Source organism: Podarcis gaigeae (genome assembly GCF_964106915.1).
Source record: "Podarcis gaigeae genome assembly, chromosome: 16".
NCBI classification, from domain to species: Eukaryota; Metazoa; Chordata; class Lepidosauria; order Squamata; family Lacertidae; genus Podarcis; species Podarcis gaigeae.
Window position 1 is genome coordinate 37,355,702 of NC_139693.1, and position 22,270 is coordinate 37,377,971.

The following is a 22,270-nucleotide window of genomic DNA, read 5'->3' on the forward strand; positions in this document are numbered from 1 at the left end:
TCCCCCTCACAACTGGAAAGGAGAGACTAATTAGAGCTCGTGAGGAGATATGACACCACATTAGGAGGATTTTGCTGAGGGGGGAAGAAAGGAAGAGAGAGAGAGATGGGAGGAATAGAAAAAGCAGCATATGAACCGTCCTGGGTGTGGTTATTCATCTCTCCAACGCGACAAGCCATTTATCTCTCTCTCTCTGCTTAGGAACAAGAATCCCTGAGAGGAAATTTTGTAAGAGAACCGAGGGAGCACATTAAGGGGAGGATAGCACAAAGCTCATCCATCTGTCAAAGCGAGGGGGTTTGTCAGATGGTGACGCTCGCGACTGAAGGGAATCAAAGTGGCGCTGAATTGGAAAACGGCACACAGGTGGCTTTCAGTTGGATTTCCCAGGTTTAAATTTAAAATTGTTGAGGTAGAAAGAGAAATGCATGGGGACCAGCCCCTGACTGGGAGTGTTCGGTCCCAGGCCTCAGATATTCGAATTCATAATATGAAAGGAAATTATGACCTAGCATTTTTCTTCTTTGTGGTTAAACCAGAGAAGCTGTGGGTGACTGGGGTTAGGATCTGTGCCCATTCCCAAAATTATTTAGTGATTCCTTTATCTACTATATTTCTTTGTCACTTTTCACACAGAAAAGAGTTTCTCAAGGTGTATTCCAGCATAAAAGGCATTGTTGTTGTTGTTTAGTCGTTTAGTCATGTCCGACTCTTTGTGACCCCATGGACCACAGCATGCCAGGCATTCCTGTCTTCCACTGCCTCCCGCAGTTTGGTCAGACTCATGTTTGTAGCTTCGAGAACACTGTCCAACCATCTCGTCCTCTGTCATCCCCTTCTCCTTGTGCCCTCCATCTTTCCCAACATCAGGGTCTTTCCCAGGGAGTCTTCTCTTCTCATGAGGTGGCCAAAGTATTGGAGCCTAAGCTTCACGATCTGTCCTTCCAGTGAGCACTCAGGGCTGATTTCCTTAAGAATGGATACGTTTGATCTTCTTGCAGTCCATGGGACTCTCAAGAGTCTCCTCCAGCACCATAATTCAAAAGCATCAATTCTTCGGCGATCAGCCTTCTTTATGGTCCAGCTCTCATTTCCATACATCACTACTGGGGAAACCATAGCTTTAACTATACGGACCTTTGTCAGCAAGGTGATGTCTCTGCTTTTTAAGATGCTGTCTAGGTTTCTCATTGCTTTTCTTCCAAGAAGCAGGCATCTTTAAAAGGCATTAAAACACTTTAAAACAACAACAACAACCAATATAAGACACAATACCTGGACATGCTCATCCTAGATAAATAATCCAATTCTTCCCACCCCATTAAGCGATGGCCAGGAGGCCTGAGGAAACAGAAATGTTTTAACCTGGCACCTAAACAATGAAGGCATCAGGTGCACTTCCCTGGAGAGAGCATTCCACAGACAGGGAGTCACCACTGGGAAGGCCTGTTTTCATCTTGACACCACCTGCATGGGAGTTGTTGACCCAAAAATCTGGAGGACATGAGGTTGGCAAAGACTGCTCTACGTCATTATTTCTACAGCTGCTGCTCTTGCAATGAGCTGTCTGTTTTACCACAAAGAAGGTCCATTGTGAAGTCCCCAGCTGGGTGTGACAATATACTGACCATTAAGAATGTTCAAACTTCTCACACTGGATCTGTGTACTTAGCTATGCCTCAAAACAGAATCACGCCCTGCTGGCGTCATTTCAAGAGTCACTGTGAGAACAGGATGCTGGACTAAGTGGGCCTTTGGCCTGATCCAGAAGGACTCTTCTTAAATTCTAAAATCTGCCTAGATGGTTTGAACAATAATGCTGAATTCCCCACTCTTTATTATCACAGTTTTGCCACTGTGCCATAAGCAAGCCACCATAATTTTTGTCTCAGGCACTCACACCTGTCTCAATTGAGGGTTAAATCCCAGCTGGTGTCAAGAGCGGAGAGCTTGTCAGACTCAAACCCGTCAGCTGTCCTGATTTAATCGAGACACCCCAGATTTTAGCCCTGCGGCTCTCGCCCTTGACTGTGGCAGCCACAGCAGGTACTTCCAAATTCCTCAGGCATTTGAGTGAGCAGAGAAGAGTGTGCAGCCATGCAAAAGGTGTGACATGTGCCCCATCCTGGCTGGGAGGCAGGTGGCTATGCGGGTGCCCATAGCAGCACTGGTACTGGCTAGAGGGCGGCTACCTCTGTCCAGTGCTGGAGCAGAAGGCAGTGGACTCCAGCTCTGGCCCCTGCCACACCTCCTCTCTGTCTCCCAAGTGCCTACATTCCTGACAGGCAGCCGGCTTTAAGGGGAGAGTGTGCGCTCTCAGCCTCCAGTAAACCTGTCCTGCTGGGGTGAGATCCTGGCCTTGTTGTGGGTGTCAGGAGTTCAGCCTACACTTGAGTATGACCCTGGCAAATACACATGCCCAACTGGCATGTTCTCTCCCTCCTGTTCGATCATTTGAGAGCTTCATAAGCTTTCTTCTGCCCTGAACATCACAGCGACCGATGCCAACCGACACTGGCACACTTAGGGATCCGCAGAGTTTGCGCATCTTGCGTGACAGACCTCAGCAACTCAGCATTTTGGCTAATCTACTTTATTTACATATAAACACACACAGAGCACTGCAACATGGCTCCTTCTCTCTCAAGCATCAGACAGCAAAGAGAAAAGGAACAAACGACAACAGTCCCACTTCACGGAACACAGTAACACAAACATCCTGTCTCCGTCACTGTGGAGTCAAAACATATACCGTCATGTGATAGACAAAAAGCCCATGACTGCAATCATGGAGCAGGAATTCTAACAGTGGGTTGGGCAGGATGACTCTCAGGAACCCTCCACTCTGCAGTTCTATGAGTCTATGATTCTCTTAGCAAAGGATATGCATCCCGATTTCCCTTTGTGGCATGCTGAGGGGTACATGCACTTTTTGTCTTTGTCGGAAACAGATGTCAAGATGATGTCAAGAAGTTCTGGTTCAAGTCAGGAGCTAATAATGCCTGAGCCTGAACTTAATTCCTTGGTGATTTCATCGACTGCCATGTCATTAACTCCTTCTGTGATCAATACCATCGCTGCAGGGAGGTTTTGGATAAAGAGGGAGAAGTGTCAGATCTTCCTGTGCCATGTTAGGAATCCTGTGGATTGTTACTGGGGTGGATTTTAAAAGAGGCATTCACACAGGCGAGCAGAATGATCAAGGGAGAGCTACCATATGAGCAAGGGTTACAGCATCTGAGGCTTTTGAGTTTAGGGAAAAAGACTAGAAAGGGAGGAGATGCTGAGGGTGTACAATGCTACGCACAATGGAGAGAAAGCGAATCGTTTCTCCCTCTTGTGTTAGGTCTCTGGGCTAGATATTGAAGCTGAATGTCAGGAGTTTCAGGACAGATCATAAGAAGTAGTCCACACAGCACACAGTTAAAACTGTGGAATTTCTTCCCGTAAGAACTAGTGAGATGGCTGCCAACTTAGACAGCTTAAAACGGGGATTGGGAAAGTTCATGGAGGAGAAGGCTCTTAATGGCTGGCTGCTAGCCATGATGCCCATGACCTGGTTCCACTGTTGCAGGCCATACTACGAGGGAGGTGACCGCTGTTGTGCTCATGTCTTGCCTGTGGGCTTGCCATAGGACCCCACTTGGCCACAGTGAAAACAGGATGCTGGAGAAGATGGGCATTTGGTCTGATCCAGCTGCAGATCCCTTCCTATGTTCTTATCACTGTCCAAACTTCTTGTTTGGCTTGCACTCTCTCTCTCTCTTTCATACCTTTGCTCTGAACACACACATACACACACTCCATTTAAAAGCTCACAAATACTTGATCAGATCAAAACGATCATGATCTTGCCCATTCAGTGCATCAAACATGTCCCATTAAACTTTAATTAGTTTAATGTAAATGCCCAGTGCGCTTCCATCGTCACAAGTCCCACTACAGCAGAGTATTTCGCACAGCAGTTGAAGAAGGGCAGGAGAGGCAGTATCTTTTCAAAGAGGAGTCTTGGAGCATGCGGTTTGTAACTCAAAGATAAGGTTTATTTACAAAACAAAAACAACCCTGGCGAAGAACCACACATCTCAGCAAACACGCCCAAAAAAGGGGGGAGAAAGGGAAGAACAAACACACAGGAGACTATTTATACAAACTCATGTTCCTGGAAGCCTAATGACCTCCAGCTGCTCAGTGATTAGAGCGTTTCTGCTACCTTTTAACCCTTTGATAGCAACACCCCCTCTCGCTCGTAACACTGAGCTGTACCAACCTTAATTCAAATTTAAACCTGAACAGAAACATTTATGAGATTGCGGACCCAAAGCTTTCGTAAAACCGTCTGCAAGGTTTTCTTGGCTTGGACAATACTTTAGTTCAATTAAACCTTGTTTTACACTTTGGCATACATTTTGATAACGGATATCCAAGTGTTTTGTGTGTGCCTTGAATTGACCTGATTTAGCTAGTTTAATACAAGGTTGATTGTCTTCCCACACTCTGATGGGTAGGGAACATTCTCCAAACAATTCTTGTACCAGTTGCTTATAAAATTCCAGTTCTCTACATGCATCTGATAATGCATTGAACTCAGATTCAGTTGAACTTAAAGCTATAAGTGACTGCTTTCTTGATCTCCAACCAATTAGTGCATTTCCAAATTTTATCGCCATTCCTGACACTGATTTTCTATCTGGTCCAGCATCTGCCCAACTACTGTCGGCCCAACATTCAAGTTGTGTGCTGCCCTCTGCTGATAGTTTTAAGCGAAACCTTTTGGTAGTTTGGAGATACCTTAAAACTCTTTTTACTCCTTGCCAAGCATGCATTGATGGTTTTTCAGCTTGTCTACACAGCATGTTGACAGCATATGTTATATCGGGCCGAGTCCACTGTGCAATGTGGAGTAGACTGCCTATCGCTGACTGGTAAACCCCGGGATTACTGAACTCTGTCTGTTGCTCGGCTTGAGCATCCTTTATGTAACTTAGCTCCATTGGGGTTTTAACACCAGCACAGTTGTCCATTTTAAACCTTATCTTTGAGTTACAAACCGCATGCTCCAAGACTCCTCTTTGAAAAGATACTGCCTCTCCTGCCCTTCTTCAACTGCTGTGCGAAATACTCTGCTGTAGTGGGACTTGTGACGATGGAAGCGCACTGGGCATTTACATTAAACTAATTAAAGTTTAATGGGACAGGTTATGGGTGTTTGTACGTCAAGAAGGAGCTAAGGAGTGCAGTTCAGAGTGATTTATGAAAGGACTGGAGCGAAGACAGAAGCGGTTGCCGACAACGAAAGCCTTCAAAGCAGCTTGAGTCCTGCAATGTGCCTAGAAAAGTTTTAAACAGGCACTGAGCAGTTTGTACTCGCTGGAAGACGTCTTATTCTTCAAGGAGCCACCTCAGCAGCTGGGAGACGGTCTACAGGTGTGTGAGTATCGTTCCTAAGCCCCAGGGAGGATGGCAGAGTCCCAGGAAAGTTTTTCTGTCCCGTTTACGCGACTCAATGGGAAAAATTGGCAAGATTGGAAGGCTAGAGTGAGGGTTTGGTTGCAAGCAAAAGACTTGTGGAGTTGTACTGAAGCACCGCCTTTACAGGCACCTGCAGACGCGTCTGCAGAAGACAAAGCAACAGCAGCAGCTTCACAGAAACGTGACAGGAAAGCCCAAGGTCTACTAGTTTTGGCAGTGGGACCAGAGCAAATGCCTTACGTTTCTGAGTTAAAGAACACGCATGAGGTCTGGACGGTTCTGCAGCGGCTAAATTCCAGAAACACTGTGGGGGCCAAGATCCATGCTACAAGATGTTTGTTTGATTTACGTCTCCAATCGGGAGCGTGTGTGAAAGAACATATTGCCAAAATGGTGTCTGCCTTTAATCAACTAAGACAGCTGGGCATTCCTTTCTCTATGGAGCAGCAGTCATACATATTGTTGTCTTCTCTTGATAAAAGCTATGAGACTCTAGCTCTAACCTTGGAAGCTATGCCTTCAACTGAATTAACCCTTGAATACATTTCATCTCGGCTTGCAGATGAACAGGATAAAAGGCAAAGAGAAAGAGGTTTGTCTTTAAAGGGGAGTTATGCTGTGCCTAAGAGTGTTGATGCTGAGTTTGAGCACACAGTAAATGCTTTTGCAGCTAGACACTGTTTTCGCTGTGGTTCCCCTTCCCATTTAATTAGGAATTGCACACGTGAACCTGGTCAAGACAGCACCAAGGCCGTTACCCCTAGTTACCGGACAAGGAGTTCCAGGGGACATCGAAGAAGAGGAGGAGGTCGTGGCTACTCCCACAGCACACAGCACATGGCTTCAGTAATGGCGTTGATGCAAGGGCGTGGCCAAGGCAGCAATCTACGCTGGTTGATCGACAGTGGTGCATCTCACCACCTGGTGGCGCCATCTAGTGTCCGTTTGCAGAATTGCAGACATTTGCAAACCCTTAAAGTTGTGACAATGGCAGATTCAACTAAACGTTCCTTAGAGACCGTAGGCACAGTGTTCTTGAAATGTTTGCAAACAGAAATTGATGCCTACGTGCTAAAGGGATTGAAGGGGTGTATTTTGTCTGTGTCAGAACTTGATAGAAATGGGTTTAAAACTGTGTTTGAAAATGGGGTTTGCACTATTTCAAAGAATAACGTATCTCTTTTGCAGGTGGAATGCAGAGATGGGTTATATTATTTTGAGACAAGTCCAGATGAAGTTGAACAGGTTCATGCTGGTTGTGTGAACTCACCTACCCATAATTCTTGTGTCCATTTATGGCACCGCCGTCTGGGACATATTAATTTTCAGTATGTTAAAAGGCAACCTGAATTATCAGAAGGGTGCAAAATGAACAAATGTACTAAGTATTTGGATTGTACTGCATGCAAAAGGGCGAAGGTTCATAGATGCAGCTATCCCAGTTCAGATAGAAAATCTGACAAAGTATTCCAACTTGTGCATATGGACCTATGTGGCCCAATGCCTGTTGCTAGCATGGGAGGTTCGAGGTATGCACTGTGTCTCTCGGATGACAAAACAAAGGTTACATGGTTTTTTCCTCTCAAAACAAAAGCAGATACTGCAGAAACAGTTAAAAATTGGGTTCATGCAGTAGAACTTGAATTCGGTACTAGAGTACTTGCTTTTCAGACAGACAGAGGGTCAGAATTTACCGGGTCTGTGTTGCAGAATTTCTTTAAGAAAAAGGGAATTAAGCATCGTCTGTCTACACCTTATTCCCCCCAAGAAGGAGGCGTGGCCGAACGTAAAAACAGGGTTCTGCAAGAGTTGGCAAACTCTATGTTGTTTGATGCTAAACTCCCTCAAAGTTACTGGGCGGAAGCCTGGCAGGCGGCTACTCATATTCTGAATCGAGTATATAATTCTGTAATTGGCACTACCCCATATTTTGCTTTATATGGGAAGAAGCCCAAAATTAATTACTTTCGGGTGTTTGGATGTCCAGCCTATGGACTTATCCCAAAAGCGTTAAGGAAAAAGGGAGGTCCAAGGGCTAGGAAACTCATCTTTTGTGGGTACGAACCACACGCCAAATCTTGGAGGTTCGTGAACCCAAATGGGGATACTACAAGAGTGGTCCTCAGTAGGAGCGCTGAATTTTGTGAGCAATCCGGATGGACTCACTTACATGCTAACCCTGACATTTTGAGAGATGATTTAGGCATTTATGCTGAGAATGAAAGTCCAGAGAGTAGTGAGCCAGAAGAGGATGGTGCACATGGTTCAGATGCAGATTCTGACCAGGCACAAGGTTCTTCTCCTAAGGTAGAAAAGCCAGAACCTAGGAGTGTTCCAACATCGCCAGTCAGTAGGCCTAGCAGACAGCAAAAGCGAAGCAGGTCACCTGCAACACCAAGCCCAAGGGAGGTATCTAAATGGAGGTCATTAGGCTTCCAGGAACATGAGTTTGTATAAATAGTCTCCTGTGTGTTTGTTCTTCCCTTTTCTCTCCTTTTTGGGCGTGTTTGCTGAGATGTGTGGTTCTTCGCCAGGGTTGTTTTTTGTTTTGTAAATAAACCTTATCTTTGAGTTACAAACCGCATGCTCCAAGACTCCTCTTTGAAAAGATACTGCCTCTCCTGCCCTTCTTCAACTGCTGTGCGAAATACTCTGCTGTAGTGGGACTTGTGACGATGGAAGCGCACTGGGCATTTACATTAAACTAATTAAAGTTTAATGGGACAAAACATGTTAAACCTTAAATAAAAAGCAAAGACAGGGATGACGACATACCCACAGTTACAGATAGGTAGCCGTGTTGGTCTGCCATAGTCAAAACAAAATAAAAAAATTCCTTCCAGTAGCAACTAAGACCAACTAAGTTAGTTCTTGGTATGAGCTTTCATGTGCATGCACACTTCTTCAGATACACACACATACACACACATACACACACTCCATTTAAAAGCTCACAAATACTTGATCAGATCAAAACGATCATGATCTTGCCCATTCAGTGCATCAAACATGTTAAACCTTAAATAAAAAGCAAAGACAGGGATGACGAAGTGTGCATGCACACGAAAGCTCATACCAAGAACTAACTTAGTTGGTCTTTAAGGTGCTACTGGAAGGAATTTTTTTATTTTGTTTTGACATACCCACAGTGTTTTATGAGGAATGGGAGAAGAAAGTTTGTGGTGGTAGAATTTTAATGTTCTCCTTCACTACTCACACTGCCGTTTAATAAAAGCAAAGAAGAGCAGTTCCACCCATGGATAAATTTCTGGACACACTCTTTTTTTCGGACCCCTTTTCTTTCTTTTTTCTATTGTTCACTGATTGGTAAAATTTGCAAGAAGAGCTCTATAAAGGATATTTTTGGTAACCCACATTCAGGAGTTCATTGCCATTAGATCAAGCTAATTGCCTACCTTGTATTCCACTTGGCAACTTGTTAAACTAATTGAACAATAGAAGAATATAATGAACTATTATAATGAAGTTTATAATTAGCTGCCTGGAAAGGAACCCAGCATGAAAATATTTAAGATGCAAAAATATTACAGCATATTTAAAAGAGGGGGGAATGGGAAGGGGGACACACCGATAATTGTTTCAACTTGAATTGGAACCAGATCCTTACTTGGGCTTGTCAAGGAGCTCAGTAATGCTGAGCATATCTCTTCATCCCTGATCAGGGATTCATTTTGGGTATTGATGGAACAGGTGGAGGCCGGTCAGCTGAGGTGAATCCCTGGTAAGGATGAAAGGAGAGAGGGGCATTATGGGGAAAGTTATGTGTGTATATATATGCAATTTTTAAAAGTTCAAGTGTGTAAGAAGAGTACTGCTGGATCAGACCAAAGGCTCATCTAATCCAGATTTCTGTACTCACAGTGACCTACCCCAGAGCTGGCCTTAGGAGTGGGTGAGCTGGGCAGTCACTTGGGGCAAAGAGCTGAGGGGGCACCAAGCTGAGCTCAGCGACTCTGTGTTTTTAATGTACTGTCTGCAGTGAGCAAGGGTGGCAAAAGTCAAGTGTCTGCAACCATTCATTCACATTCACACACACACTGCCTCAAGGTTCTACAGGTTATTTGGATACTAACTGCAAAGATGACCCTCCTTCTTAAAGTATTTTCTTTTTTGATTCCCACTTCGATGTCATTTGCGCTGGGGAAACTGTGGAACACAGCTTTACTTTGAGGAAACATTGCCAAACACTTAGCACTTCAAATACTATTGTTGCTGTTGCTGGCATCTGTCTGTCTCAAGAGACAATACAGTGTGACTCTGAAGGTAAAGTCACACCACTGGAGAATTACAGCGCTTGCTGCAGCTGCAGAAACTGGTAACTCATAACTGCTGTATTCTATGTTCTTCCTGCTGTGTTAAAAAGGTAAAGTTAAGCCCGGTTAAGCCCAGTCGCAGACGACTCTGGGTGGCAGCAACTGTTAAGAGCTTTTTAAAAAGTGGGCTATACAGACTCACACACACACACAGCACCAGGGCTGAATTCTGAGGCTGCCAACAAAGGAACAATCTCCACTCCGCCCACCAAATGGACAGATGGATCAGTAGGTGTGTGAGCTCTTTTTTTACACACTTCTTTACGGCATGACATTTTGGCAGCCAGGCGAGGTCGTGGGGTTGGCAAGTTTCTCCTGCTTTGCATCTTTCTTTCAAGTCACCACCTGGCTCCCTCCCTCTCTGTCTGTCTCAAGGGGGATCCAGTCCCTGATACACTCAAACGGAAGAGGCTCTTGCAAGCCAGACGGTCCCAGGTACTGCAGCTGACACACTGAGGCAGGTGAACATGCAATTACTAGAAGGGGTGACGGGGGGAGAGAGAAAAGGACCAACTTTAGCTAAGGAGAAATGGGGGGGAAACCCCAACCCTGCACCATTCAAACCCTTCTCAACAGCATTTATCCTCATGAGCCAATCAATCATTTTTAGTCGATCTAAGCAGCAAGCCAGAAATCCTGATTGCTCTAGAATGTCACAAGATAATAACTATACAAAGTAAAGGTAAAGAACCCCTGACCATTAGGTCCAGTCATGGATAACTCTGGGGTTGCGGCGTTCATCTTGCTTTATTGGCCAAGGGAGCCAGCACACAGTTTCTGGGTCATGTGGCCAGCATGACTAAGCCAGTTCTGGTGAAACCAGAGCAAGCACACAGAAACGCCGTTTACCTTCCCGCCGGAGTGGTACCTATTTATCTACTTGCATTTTTTGGCATACTTTTGAACTGATAGGTTGACAGGAGCTGGGATTGAGCAACGGGAACTCACCCCATCGCGGGGATTCGAACCGCCGACCTTCTGACCGGCAAGCCCAAGAGGCTCAGTGGATTAGACCACAGCACCACCCACATCCTGCTGTGTTAACACCTGCTGTGTTAGCAGCACCCAAGTGACCTTCCAGGCAGTGTGTATGGAGGTCCTGGGCTGCCCAAATGACAAGACCCCCATCCAGGCCTTGCTGATATGATCCAAAGGAAAGGAGAGCAATATGTTTGGCACCAGATTGGCTGCAAGAGTTGCTGGAAGGAGGTGTACAAGGCTGTAGGGACTGCAGGTTTGTGTAGGGTTTACTCCTTAGCCTTTTCTTCTCCTGAAGATGTCTCTCAAAGCGGTGGGTAATACAGTAAACTACACTATATACTATAAACTGTAAACACTATATAAATAACAATAAAATAAAATGAAGCTGTAAGAGGTCAGCTGGATACCTTCATATTTATGACTTATCTTTATTATTTTTAAGCATAAAAATAATGGATACTCTAAAATAAAGATGCTCACCAAAAGAAAAGGAAAAACCAAACCAGGAACTGCTATGAAACAACAAATATTAGAAGTCAAACCTGCGATAGTTCTGCAGTGTTATATGGTGCACAGCCACACTGTGGCTTTTTCGAGGTGTGGTTTGTGCAAACTGCAGAACACTGGCTGAGAGATCAAGGTTTTGAGCAATGCCATTCTCAGCAGGTAGGACAAGTAGTGAGGTGAGCCTCTCCTCCATCATGGTCACATGATCACAAGGACATTTTGATGAACTTCACTTTTGAGAAGCTACACTCACCACAGGCAACTTGTAAGTGGATGTGTCAGGAGAATTTGTAGTGTTACACAGACATGAGAGAAGACACTTGGGTATCGTGGATGTACTTCGGGGCATCTCATGGGGAGACTTTCCCAGGAGGCAGGATGCAATGGAGACATCCCGGCGCAACACAACAATCTGCACCATCCGTGTCAGTGATTACCATCAGACAGGCCTCTATGCAGGTCCAAACAGTGGGTGGCCTGTGTCTCTTCTAGTGACTTGTACAAGAATCCCTATCTATTCCTGTGAGAATCAAGCAGTCCAAGTCACTCTTCTCTTGAAACACAAGCTGTGTTTACAAGAATTCCTGCCTGAATATTTATTCTGGACTACTGCACTCCTCATCGTGAGTCTGACCCTCACATTCAAACTGCCTCTTCTTGCAGCGCTTACATGGGGAGTCCTTGAAAGTGGCTTCAACATCAAGGGCTTCCAGGAGCCCTTTGGCTGCAATAGCTGCCTCTGGGCAGCTGCTTTCCTGTTTTGTTTTTCCTCACCCACAACTGGCTTCTAAATATCTGGGATCAAAAGGTAGGGTCCCGAATCTGAGGCTATGATGCCTACTAAGCATTTATGAGTCTCAACACCTTCCGTACCAGAACTGTTAGCGCAAGGGTAGCCAGCATGGTGCCTTCAAGGACTACAATTCCCATCACCCCTGGCCACTGGGCAGGCTGACTGAGACTGATGGAATTTGGAGTCCAGCAGTCGGGGGAGGGGGCACCACATTGCCTATCCTTATCTTAGTGCTTTAGGTATAATTCAAGGTGTACTTTTAAACCAGTTCTTTGATCCTAAGGGATGATAAACAGTGTTGTCAGACTGACGGAACAGCTCACAAAATCTTGACAAACCAATCTATCAATCCCATGCCAAATATGATCTCCCCCCCCCCCTTTTTTTTCTACCTTCAGGGGCTTGAAATGAGAAGCATAAACGTTTTGCTCCAAAAGCATGATTGTGTAATGGAATTTGGATTGCTACAAGAACAGGAGGGGAAAGCGGAGAGGGAAGAAAAAATGTCCAATAAAATAAAAATTAAACCTACTGCTCTGCCTCCCTTAAATGACACTTGGTTCTGGCATTACGTCTCTCTGCCCTACAAAGCTGAGAGAAGTAAATTGAAAACCGGGAGAAGAGATAGAAGCAGTGGCCTTTGAGGTGTTTAATTTACAGGGTCAAGCAGGTAACCTAATAGAATTGTCACATTGGATTCAGAAATGTTACCAAAACTCAGAATCCTTGCATTTCTATGCTGGAGTAATAAGGCATTACAGCAGCCTTGCCCAACCTGGGGCCCAACAGATATTTTGGCCTGCAACTCCCATACAGTCATACCTCGTGTTACGTCCGCTTCATGTTACGTTCTTTCAGGTTACGTCCCGCGGAGACCCGGAAGTACCGGAAAGGGTTACTTCCGGGCTTCACTGCTCGCGCATGCGCAGACGTGCAAAATGACGTCACGCACATGCACAGAAGCGGTGAATCGCAAGCTGCGCGTACTGAAGGTTGCGTTCTCTTCATGTTGCAAACGGGCCTCCGGAACGGATCCCATTCGCAACCAGAGGTACCACTGTATTTTCCAGAGCTTTGACCCTGGTTGCCTGGGCTGATGGAAGTTGGAGTCTGACGAAATCTGGAAAGGTATCCCTTGGTTTATCATCTATTTCAGGGCCAGGGAAGCCGTTGCCCTTCGGATGTTGTTAGACTCCAGCTCCTATCAGCCCAAGCAACCTAGGTCAAAGGTCACACACAAAATGTCTTGTCTCTTATTCCTTTCGATCTGGGCACTGCTAAACTACAAATCCCATCAGTTCTAAGAGGCTTTGGAGACTCCCTGCTCCACTCACAGAGCTGCAGATTGATTTAAGCATCAATCCCTCTTCACAGGGACCTCTTAGAATTGAAGCCCTGTGAGGGGCATACGGAGTCTCCTATCAGCTTCCAGACCGTTTACAAACTATAATTCCCATGATTCTTTGGGGGAAACCATAACTGTTTAAAGTGGTGCCATAGTGCTTTAAATGTACGATGTGAACATGGCCAGAATCCAACGTGGGACATAAAATACAAGAGGAATATAAAGTTAGGTGGCAAACGGAGGGAAGAGCCCCCCTTTCATATGCTCTCCCCCATTTCACCACCGCTGTTCTGAAAGAAGCCTGAGTCCCCCGGCCACTGCGGAAGCCTCTGTCTTACGGGTTTATAAATAATGCCTTAACCCGTCTCCCTGGAAATTCAATCAGACCCACAAGCCTTGAAAGCTCCAGACTCACGGCGAAAGCCTTTTAATATTTGGATGGCATGGGAATCGACTAGTCTCCCCTTAAATCTAATCACGGGTTACGACAGGCAGAGCTGAGAATACGGCAGCCATCAATACAGATTTTGAAACTGTCTGTGGCAATCAATACATTTCATCATCTAGCAGACGGTGGAATTTGATTTGTCTTCTCCCCCTTCCCTTTTTTTCCTTAACTCAGTTTTTAAATCAAACTGTCATCTTACAGTTGCTAAAGGGTAGAGACAGGGATGCCATTTTAGTTAGTTAGTTAGTTAGTTAGTTAGTTAGTTAGTTAGCTGGTTAGTTAGTGAATAAACCCAGCAAATTGAGACACTTGTTGACTCGCCAAAATACCTGCCTAGGTATGCCAACAGAAATTGTTTTCGAATTAAATGGGGTAGCATCAGGCCTGTTTACCCAGCTAAAAGAAATTCTAAGTTTAATAAAATACCTTTAGCCCCTAGCAAAGACTTAGGCCCCATCCGCACTATACATTTAAAGCACTTTGATACCACTTTAAACTGCCCTGCCTTCCCCCAAAGAATCCTGGGAAATGGCGCTATGGATGCGGTTAGGGGGCTCCCTATTCCCCTCACAAAGCTACAGTGCTCAGGGAACTCTGAGGGGAAAGTCTCTTTTAAAGAGATACCTGCTGTCTACTATTTTGATAAATCGTTAAGTTAAACAAGCTGCATCACCCTATCGCTTGCTAACGTCCTTTTGTCAGGATTTGAACCCGGGGCCCTCAGCACACAAAGCCACTTGAGCTATGGCCCCCTCCCTTTTCTCTCGGCATGGAAGGTGCCACGTATAACAAAGCTGAGTCTTGTCACATCTTTCCTTATGCAAAAAGATATTTTTTAAAAAAACTTTCTCTCTCCATACTTGCTGTTCCCCAGGAGCTGGAATGTATGAACAGGGACTATCAAAACAGTTTCCCCACTGAAGCTCAGTGCGAAAGTGCAAGACCTCCATGCAAAGGGTCCCGGGTTCAGTTTCCACGCATCTCCACGTGGGGTTGCTATTATTATTTATTCAATTTCTATACTGAGGAGGAGGAGGAGGAGTTTGGATTTGATATCCCGCCTTTCACTCCCCTTCAGGAGTCTCAAAGCGGCTAACATTCCCCTTTCCCTTCCCCCCCCACAACAAACACTCTGTGGGGTGAGTGGGGCTGAGAGACTTCAGAAAAGTGTGACTGGCCCAAGGTCACCCAGCAGCTGCAGGTGGAGGAGCGGGGAAGCAAACCCGGTTCCCCAGATTACGAGTCCACCGCTCTTAACCACTACACCACACTGGCTCTCCATCCAAGGATCTGCCCTTCATCCAAGGATCACAATATAAAAACACAAAAATACACGCCGTAGTAGCAAACGAAAACAACAAGCCCACCAAACGCCACCAGCCTTGGGGCCCCTTCCAACTCTATTATTCTATGAATTAATTAAATTCATCTATCACCCTCCATCCAAAGATCCCAGGATAGTTCACAATAGAAAAATGCAAAATGAGAATGCAAAACACTTAATAATGTCTTTATGTCTCCAGCCCTGGAGAGATCCTGCCAGACAGTGTAGACAATACTGATCTAGATAAAGACCTGACTTGGTAAAAAGCCGCTTCCAGTGTCCCTGTTTAATTGCTCTTTATTGAGAACTGAAGGAGGTGAGGACAGGTGACCCCACCTAGGCCCGAAGTCACCCCCCCACCAGGCCTCAAAACTGTTCAAAATTCCTTTCTCTCTTCTAAAAACCCACAGCTAAAGTTTTCCTCTGTTTTCTCACAAGATGCATAGGCAAACCGTTACTTTTATCTGTACAAGAAGGCTTCAAAAAGCTAATGAATAGACTCTGTCAGAGCAGGCCTGAGAAATGAATCTTATCTCATTCAGTTGTAACACATCTTGAACATGCTGAACCGCAAGGCTCCTCGACCCCCCTCTGGCTTCTCATCCCCCTTTCCTGGCAAGAGTCCAAAAGAGTCCCAAGACAGGAGCTTTCTGTTCATGCTCAGGGGAACTCTTGGGGCAGGACTCTTGAAGAGGAGGAGAAAGGGGAGGGAACTGGAGGGGAATATATGCTCTGTGCAAATGACTGTGAACTCGTGCTTGTTTTGTGAATCTATCACACTTGCTCCTTCTACCAGCCGGATGGTAGAAATAAAGCTTTTTCTCTGAAACTATTCCTTGAGTGTCTGTTGACTCCCATTTCCCTCTCCCGGGCGCAAAGCTCTTCTCACCCGAGGCTTAAAAGGCTACATTTCTTGAGGCTAAAAAGGCTACAGAACCATGAGGAGTAGAATCTTACTTTATTTTTTAGGCAACAGACCATGCCTGAGCAGGAGAGCCCCTGCTTTGCACACAAATGGTTGGCAGGGAGTTGGACTCGATGGCCCTTGTGGTCTCTTCCAACTCTATGATTCTTCTATTGTAGGCTGAGCCTAGTCCATGCCAGGGAATCGTTGGCCCGCGTCCCCAGATCCGGAGAGAGAGCAAAGAAAGCACCAGGAAAGATTCTTCTTTGGAGGAAAGAGTTTATTATCTGTGCACAGAGACAGCCAGCCGAATCACTTCTGGAAAACTGGCTGCAGCGAAATACGCCTTTGCATACATTCTTATACCTTGAAGAAGCTCCCTCCCTCCTCCCAAACGCCCACTAAGAAAAACTCCCCAATCGGCTGGAAAGTTTTCAACTTGTTTCTCTAATATACAATGGCATATCTATATTCTAAGCAACCCCTAAACAGCCCCTATTCTTGCTAAGCGTCCTGTCTCCTCTGCTATCTTGCATTCCTAAAGTAGAAAGCGAGATGGTTATTTCTGGCTCACAGTCTTCTTTGTGTGTTTCTTATCTTGCATTCCTAAAATAGGAAAGCGAGGGGCCCCTTTTGCAGGTCTGATTATTTCTTGCTAGCTGCTAGCTAACCATATTTTGCAGAAATCAAATTAGCTTAGAAACTTACTTAGATCCAAAGTACAGAAAAGAGAAAATCCTTCTTAGGTACAAGCTACAAGATATAGAGAGCATAGGTACAGATTTCTTAGATACAGAATACAAAACCAGAAAATATTGAGAGAAACCTTTCCCATCTCCCTTTACTCCCTCCTCTTCTTTTGAACAACCTAATACTTAGGTTCGTTCTGGGGCAGGGGTCTATAATCTCTCATGAAAGCAATCACGCGAGGTCCCATCATGCGAGACATCATCTTCTCCATCATATTTTGCATACATTGCATCAAGCAGGGAGACTGCTGCTAAAACTCTAGCCTGGTGAGGAGTCAAATGCCCAATGGGGTGATCCCCTTCCCAAATTATTGTAAGTCTCACTCTGTCCCTATACTGTGGTAGGATATTCTCAGGTGGGTGAGTTCGTAGAGCAGGTACGTTGGGAGCGCTGCCCGCGGGCGCCCCTCCCATCCAATTCTTCAGCCGTGCGTAGAGGTATCAGCCTCCGGAGTGATACCAGCAGGGCGGTCGTCTACCGGGCGCCTGGAGATGGTCAGCCGAAGGGAGTTATCTGGATCTGGTGTTACTGTCCAGTCGGAAATGGCTTTCTTCACTCGAGTATGGTGGACCCACGGGGTGATGCCGGCAACCTTCACAGCAGTAGGTGTGGAGAGTAGCACAGTGTAAGGTCCCCTCCAGCAGGGCTGTAAGGGGGCTCGCTGCCAGTCTTTCACCCACACTTCGTCACCTGGCTCGAACTGATGGAACGGTTCAGTTAACACACATAGGGTGCGAGCCTGGGTCCACCTATTGAGACGAGAGAAAACTTGGGAGAGTGACTGTACATAGTTATTCAATTGCACATCTTGGCTAGCATATGGAGTTAACATTCTAACATATGGAACTGGTCTCCCAAACATAACTTCAAAAGGCGACAAATGGGTCCGTTTTGACGGGAGACTGCGGACCCTGAGTAACGCCAAGGGCAACATGGTCACCCAATTAGACCCGGTCTCCTGTGCCAGCTTGGACAGCTGATTCTTTAGAGTTCTGTTCATTCTCTCTACTTTTCCAGAACTCTGGGGTCTATAAGCAGTATGCAGCTTCCAGTTGATCTGGAGCGCTTTTGCCAGTCCCTGTAGGACTGCATGAACAAATGCTGGTCCATTGTCAGATCCTATGGACCTTGGCAGTCCATAGCGAGGGATGATTTCCCTAAGCAGGCACCTGGTTACTTCAAATGCCTTTTCAGTCTTTGTGGGCCATGCTTTGATCATCCGGTGTAGGTGCTCACTGCTACCAGCAGGTAGCGGTGCAGTCCACAACGGGGTAATTCAGTAAAGTCCACGACAAGATCTTCCATAGGTGCAGTTCCACTGTGCTGAATCCCTGGGGGAGCCAGTGGTCCGGCTCTGGGATTATTCTTTTGACACAGCAGGCATTTCCTGGAGACCTGGGCTGCCAGTTGGTAGAGGTGGGCTATATAGAAGCATTTTTCCAGCTGCTTGGTTGTAGCATCTGGTCCTATGTGGGTTGAATCATGGTATCTCTGAATGACCTGCCGAGAAAGGGACTCTGGAATCCATATCCTGTCATCAGGGGTAAGGTACCATCCTTCTTTGGACAGTGTCAACTCCTGAGCGTCCGCAGTGTCCCTTTCCTGCTTCGTATAAGCTGGCTTGTCAGTAGTGCTTAAAATCTCTTCTGGGACCAGTGCTCCAATAACCGAGGCGGGGGCCAGTTCTTGGGCTGCTTCCTTGGCTACTCTGTCTGCCAATCGGTTTCCTCTGGCCACTTCCCCTGGTCCAGTCTTGTGTCCATAACAATGGATAACTGCCACTGCCTCGGGCTCCCATACAGCATCCAGAAGGTTCAATAAGGCTTGTGGGTGGGCCACCTGGTTTCCTCTGGAGGTAAGCAAACCTCTTTCTTTCCATAAGGCTCCATGGGCATGTAAAGTCAGGAGTGCATACTTAGAATCTGTATAAATGTTTATCTTCTGTCCCTTTGCCAGGCTCAGGGCTCTGGTAAGTGCAGTTAACTCTGCCAGCTGGGCCGATGTTCCAGGTGGGAGTGACTTTGCTTCGATCACCTGGTCTTCCAGGGCTACTACTGCATAGCCTGCTTTCCGCTGTCCAGTCTCAACAAAGCTGCTTCCATCTACAAACCATGAAGGCCAGTGGGGGTTTGCCTCATCTTTTAGGTCAGGTCTGCTGGAATATACTTCATCCATCACTTCAATGCAATCGTGCATCTGCTCCTCACCTTCTCCTACCGGCAACAGGGTAGCTGGGTTGAGGGCGGTGGTAACCTGGAACTTCAAACGCGGGTGCAACAATAGCATCTGGCACTTTCTCATTTTTGCTTGGGAGAGGAAATAGGTACCCTTCATGTCAAGCAGGGCTGGGACTGCATGCGGGGTCACACAAACAGTGTCTTGGCCAAAGGTAAATTTGTCTGCTTTGTTCAGTAGGGTGGCTACTGCCACTATTGCTCTCATGCATGGCGGTAAACCTTGTTCTGTAGGCGTCAGGCGCTCAGATAGGTATGCCACGGGTTGCTGCCAGCTTCCCAATTTTTGGTATAGCACTCCCTTTGCTGTTCCCTGGTCTTCATCCACAAATAGGGAGAAAGGCTTCTCAGGATTTGGGATGCCCAGCGCTGGTGCTTGCTGCAATGCCTTTTTCAGATCCTTGAAGGCATGCTGTTGCTCTTCTCCCCACACAAAGGGGTCCTTTTCAGTTCCTCTGGTTGACTCATGCAGAGGCTTGGCAATTGTGCTGTAGTCTGGTGTCCATATTCTACCGAATCCTGCTGAGCCCAAAAAGCCGCGAAGTTCCCTGCGATTCTTTGGCTCTGGAATCTGGATGATGGCTTGCTTCCTTTCTTCCCTTAGGGTCCGTCGCTGATGGGATATATCAAATCCAAGGTATTTCACGGTGGGTTGACTTGGGGGATAGGATATTGGTTCACAGCCACAGGGTTGGCGAATAGCTTGGGCTTGACTATTATAGGTGGGATGTTCTTTGCCATTCCGGGCGGGTTGCTTTCTGCCCATACACCAGGGTTAACTTCTTGCAGGAGGTCTTCTGGAATAATCCCCTCCTCTTCTTTTATCATCATTAAGCGCCAGTGTTCCCTCATGGGTACCTCTAAGGAAAACTCTCCTGCTTGCCCTGTAGTCATTGTCACTTCTCCTGTCGGTTGGAAGGAAATCTGGGCTTGCAATTTTGATAGCAGGTCTCGGCCCAATAATGGGATGGGACACTCTGGTATATACAAAAACTTGTGTTGGACCACTTGACCGCCCAGGCGACAGGCAACAGATTGCAAGAAGGGGGCTCTTTGTGATTTGCCTGTAGCTCCTATTATGTTGATTGTTTGCTTGGTGGGCTTGGACACTGGTACTGGCAAAACAGAGTGGGCAGCTCCTGTGTCAACCATGAAGGGGATGGTTCGGTTCCCTGTTTGTATTTTGACCATGGGCTCACGGGAACCTAAATCAGCTGGGCCCGGTCTGTCCTAGTATTCTTCCTCCTCCTCTCTCAGGCTCATCGCGGCGGGCTGTCTTTGGGCTGGAGGGTGCCAGGGAGGTCCCTGTCCACGTCCTCTATCCCTGCCTGTATTTGCCGATGTCCAAGGTCTCAGTTCTTGTCCAGGTCCCACGGGGATTGGGCCTGGGATTCGCTCTCCTCGTCCTCTTCCACCTGAGTGAGCCTGTGGGCATTCTCTTTTCCAGTGCCCTTCCTGCCGGCAGATGGCGCACTGGTTCCTCCCCAGACGGCCTTGCCCTCCTCCCCGGGCACCTCCTCTTTCCTGAGGGGTGGGTGCGGTAGCCTGTAGCACTATCAACTTCTTTGCTTGGTACTTCTCCTTTTTCTTTTGTGCCTCCTCCTCCCTCTGATTATCTCTCTAACCTTCACAAAGTTGGTGGGTTTCCTAGCTGCCCTTCTCATACCGTTTAACACATTCTGGCGGTAGGTAGTGAGGGTGTTCTGGCCATCAACAGTCTGATAATTCCAATCTGCACTTGAAAAGGGTATATGCTGGACCGTGTAGGTCCGTTCTGCTGCTGCTCCATTAGCCCCTGGAGGTCCTGGTGGGTCATAAACCCTTCTGAGGGGCATTACTCCGGCCCCACCCTTTTTCTGTGCCTCATGGGACTTATGGAAGGCTGCCCTGGTTGCTGCTTCTATCCATTCCCTCTGCCATTTCTTCCCTTGTGTTGAGGAGCATCCTGCTGCAGCCAACACATGGGGGCTAACATCCACTTTTTCTGCATAGGGTTGTACACACTGTTGCAATCTCAAAGACTGATACTGAGTCCACTCTCTCCCCTTCTTTGCTAACTCAACCAATCCCTTTACAAATTCCTCATCATCCTCTTCTTCCTCTTCTGATTCATCAGCCTTGGGGGGTTCAGGCTGGGGGCTAGCTCCTCCCGGGGCCTGGGGACCTGGGTCCAGGGGAGGGGCAGTTGGTGGAGCATAGGGTGGAGGTGGTTTAATGACTTCCCCCTCCTCTTCTTCTGGGTCTGGTATCACTGGGGGCCTCTCTGACCTCCCTGCCGGTCGAACTGTACAAACTGCACTTTGTGGGGCGTCGCCTCGGCAGGCTTTCAACCATGATGGGTTCTTTTCTACATTGGTTTTCCAAGTAGAAATGTAGGGGATCTGGTCTGGGTGGACGTTCAAGATATTTTGATACAGTGGGTTGATTAATTGCAAATCAAAGCTCCCCTCCGAAGGCCAGTTATGCTTTGTGGCTGCTTTCCAGTTGATTAAAAAGCATTCCAGAGGACTACATTGGCTTGCCCAGACCCCATTTTCAGATACCCTGCTCCTAACAGGTTGTAAATTCTTTCACACTCCACACACTACAGCCCTACAATCGCTCGGCCAAGGGGGGCACTAAGCCCCGGCCCACACTTGACAATTCAGTCACTAGGGTATCTGACATGCAACATACAACATACAAAACACATCAATATAATTTCAACATGTAACACACTAAACACATACAACATACAAAACACATCAATATAATTTCAACATGTAACACACTAAACACACCAAAATAATTTCAGCATGCAATACACAAAACACACCAAAATAATTTTAGCATGCAATACACAAAACACAGAAAAATAATTTTCCCCTCTGTTTCCCCCCCCCCTTTTTTTTTTTAAAAAAACCAACAACCAACCATAACCGGCAGCGCTTAGACTTCGACCGGGGCCCAGCAGACCCTTAGCTGCTTTTTCTGGGCACAAAACCCTGGCGGTACTCTACTACACGACCAGGTGAGGCTGATCAGGCCTCCCTCTTTTCCCTTGGGCCCAGCCCTTTCCCTTGGGCTTACCGTTTTCTGCTGCAGATTCCCCTCCCTGGCCAGTCCTCTTTCCTCCCTCGACCTGGGTCCTTGCTCTGGAGCGGTGTGGCTGGCTCCCCCCACAAATTGGCAGGGTGCG

The 22,270-nt window shown here is 46.7% G+C and overlaps 1 protein-coding gene across 4 annotated transcripts in view; it reads right to left on the reverse strand.

Moving 5' to 3' along the window:
* The window catches only part of LOC310834264 (acetoacetyl-CoA synthetase-like), a 51,749-nt gene that overhangs the window by 7,432 nt on the left and 22,047 nt on the right, over positions 1-22,270 (reverse strand). Inside the window, exons 4-5 of one of the 4 annotated variants that reach the window (XR_014559125.1) lie at positions 9,101-9,211; positions 2,499-3,077 (exon numbers count right to left, since the gene is read on the reverse strand). The exons of 1 other annotated variant lie outside the window; for it this stretch is intronic. Coding sequence is in view for 1 of the 3 variants with exons in the window: in XM_083717814.1 (XP_083573940.1) it covers positions 9,152-9,211 (60 nt within the window). In the remaining 2 variants the exon portion in view is untranslated. Of the gene's footprint in view, positions 1-2,498; positions 3,078-9,017; positions 9,212-22,270 lie in introns of those variants that run through there. 2 more of the 4 variants (XR_014559124.1, XM_083717814.1) reach the window with 2 other exon arrangements.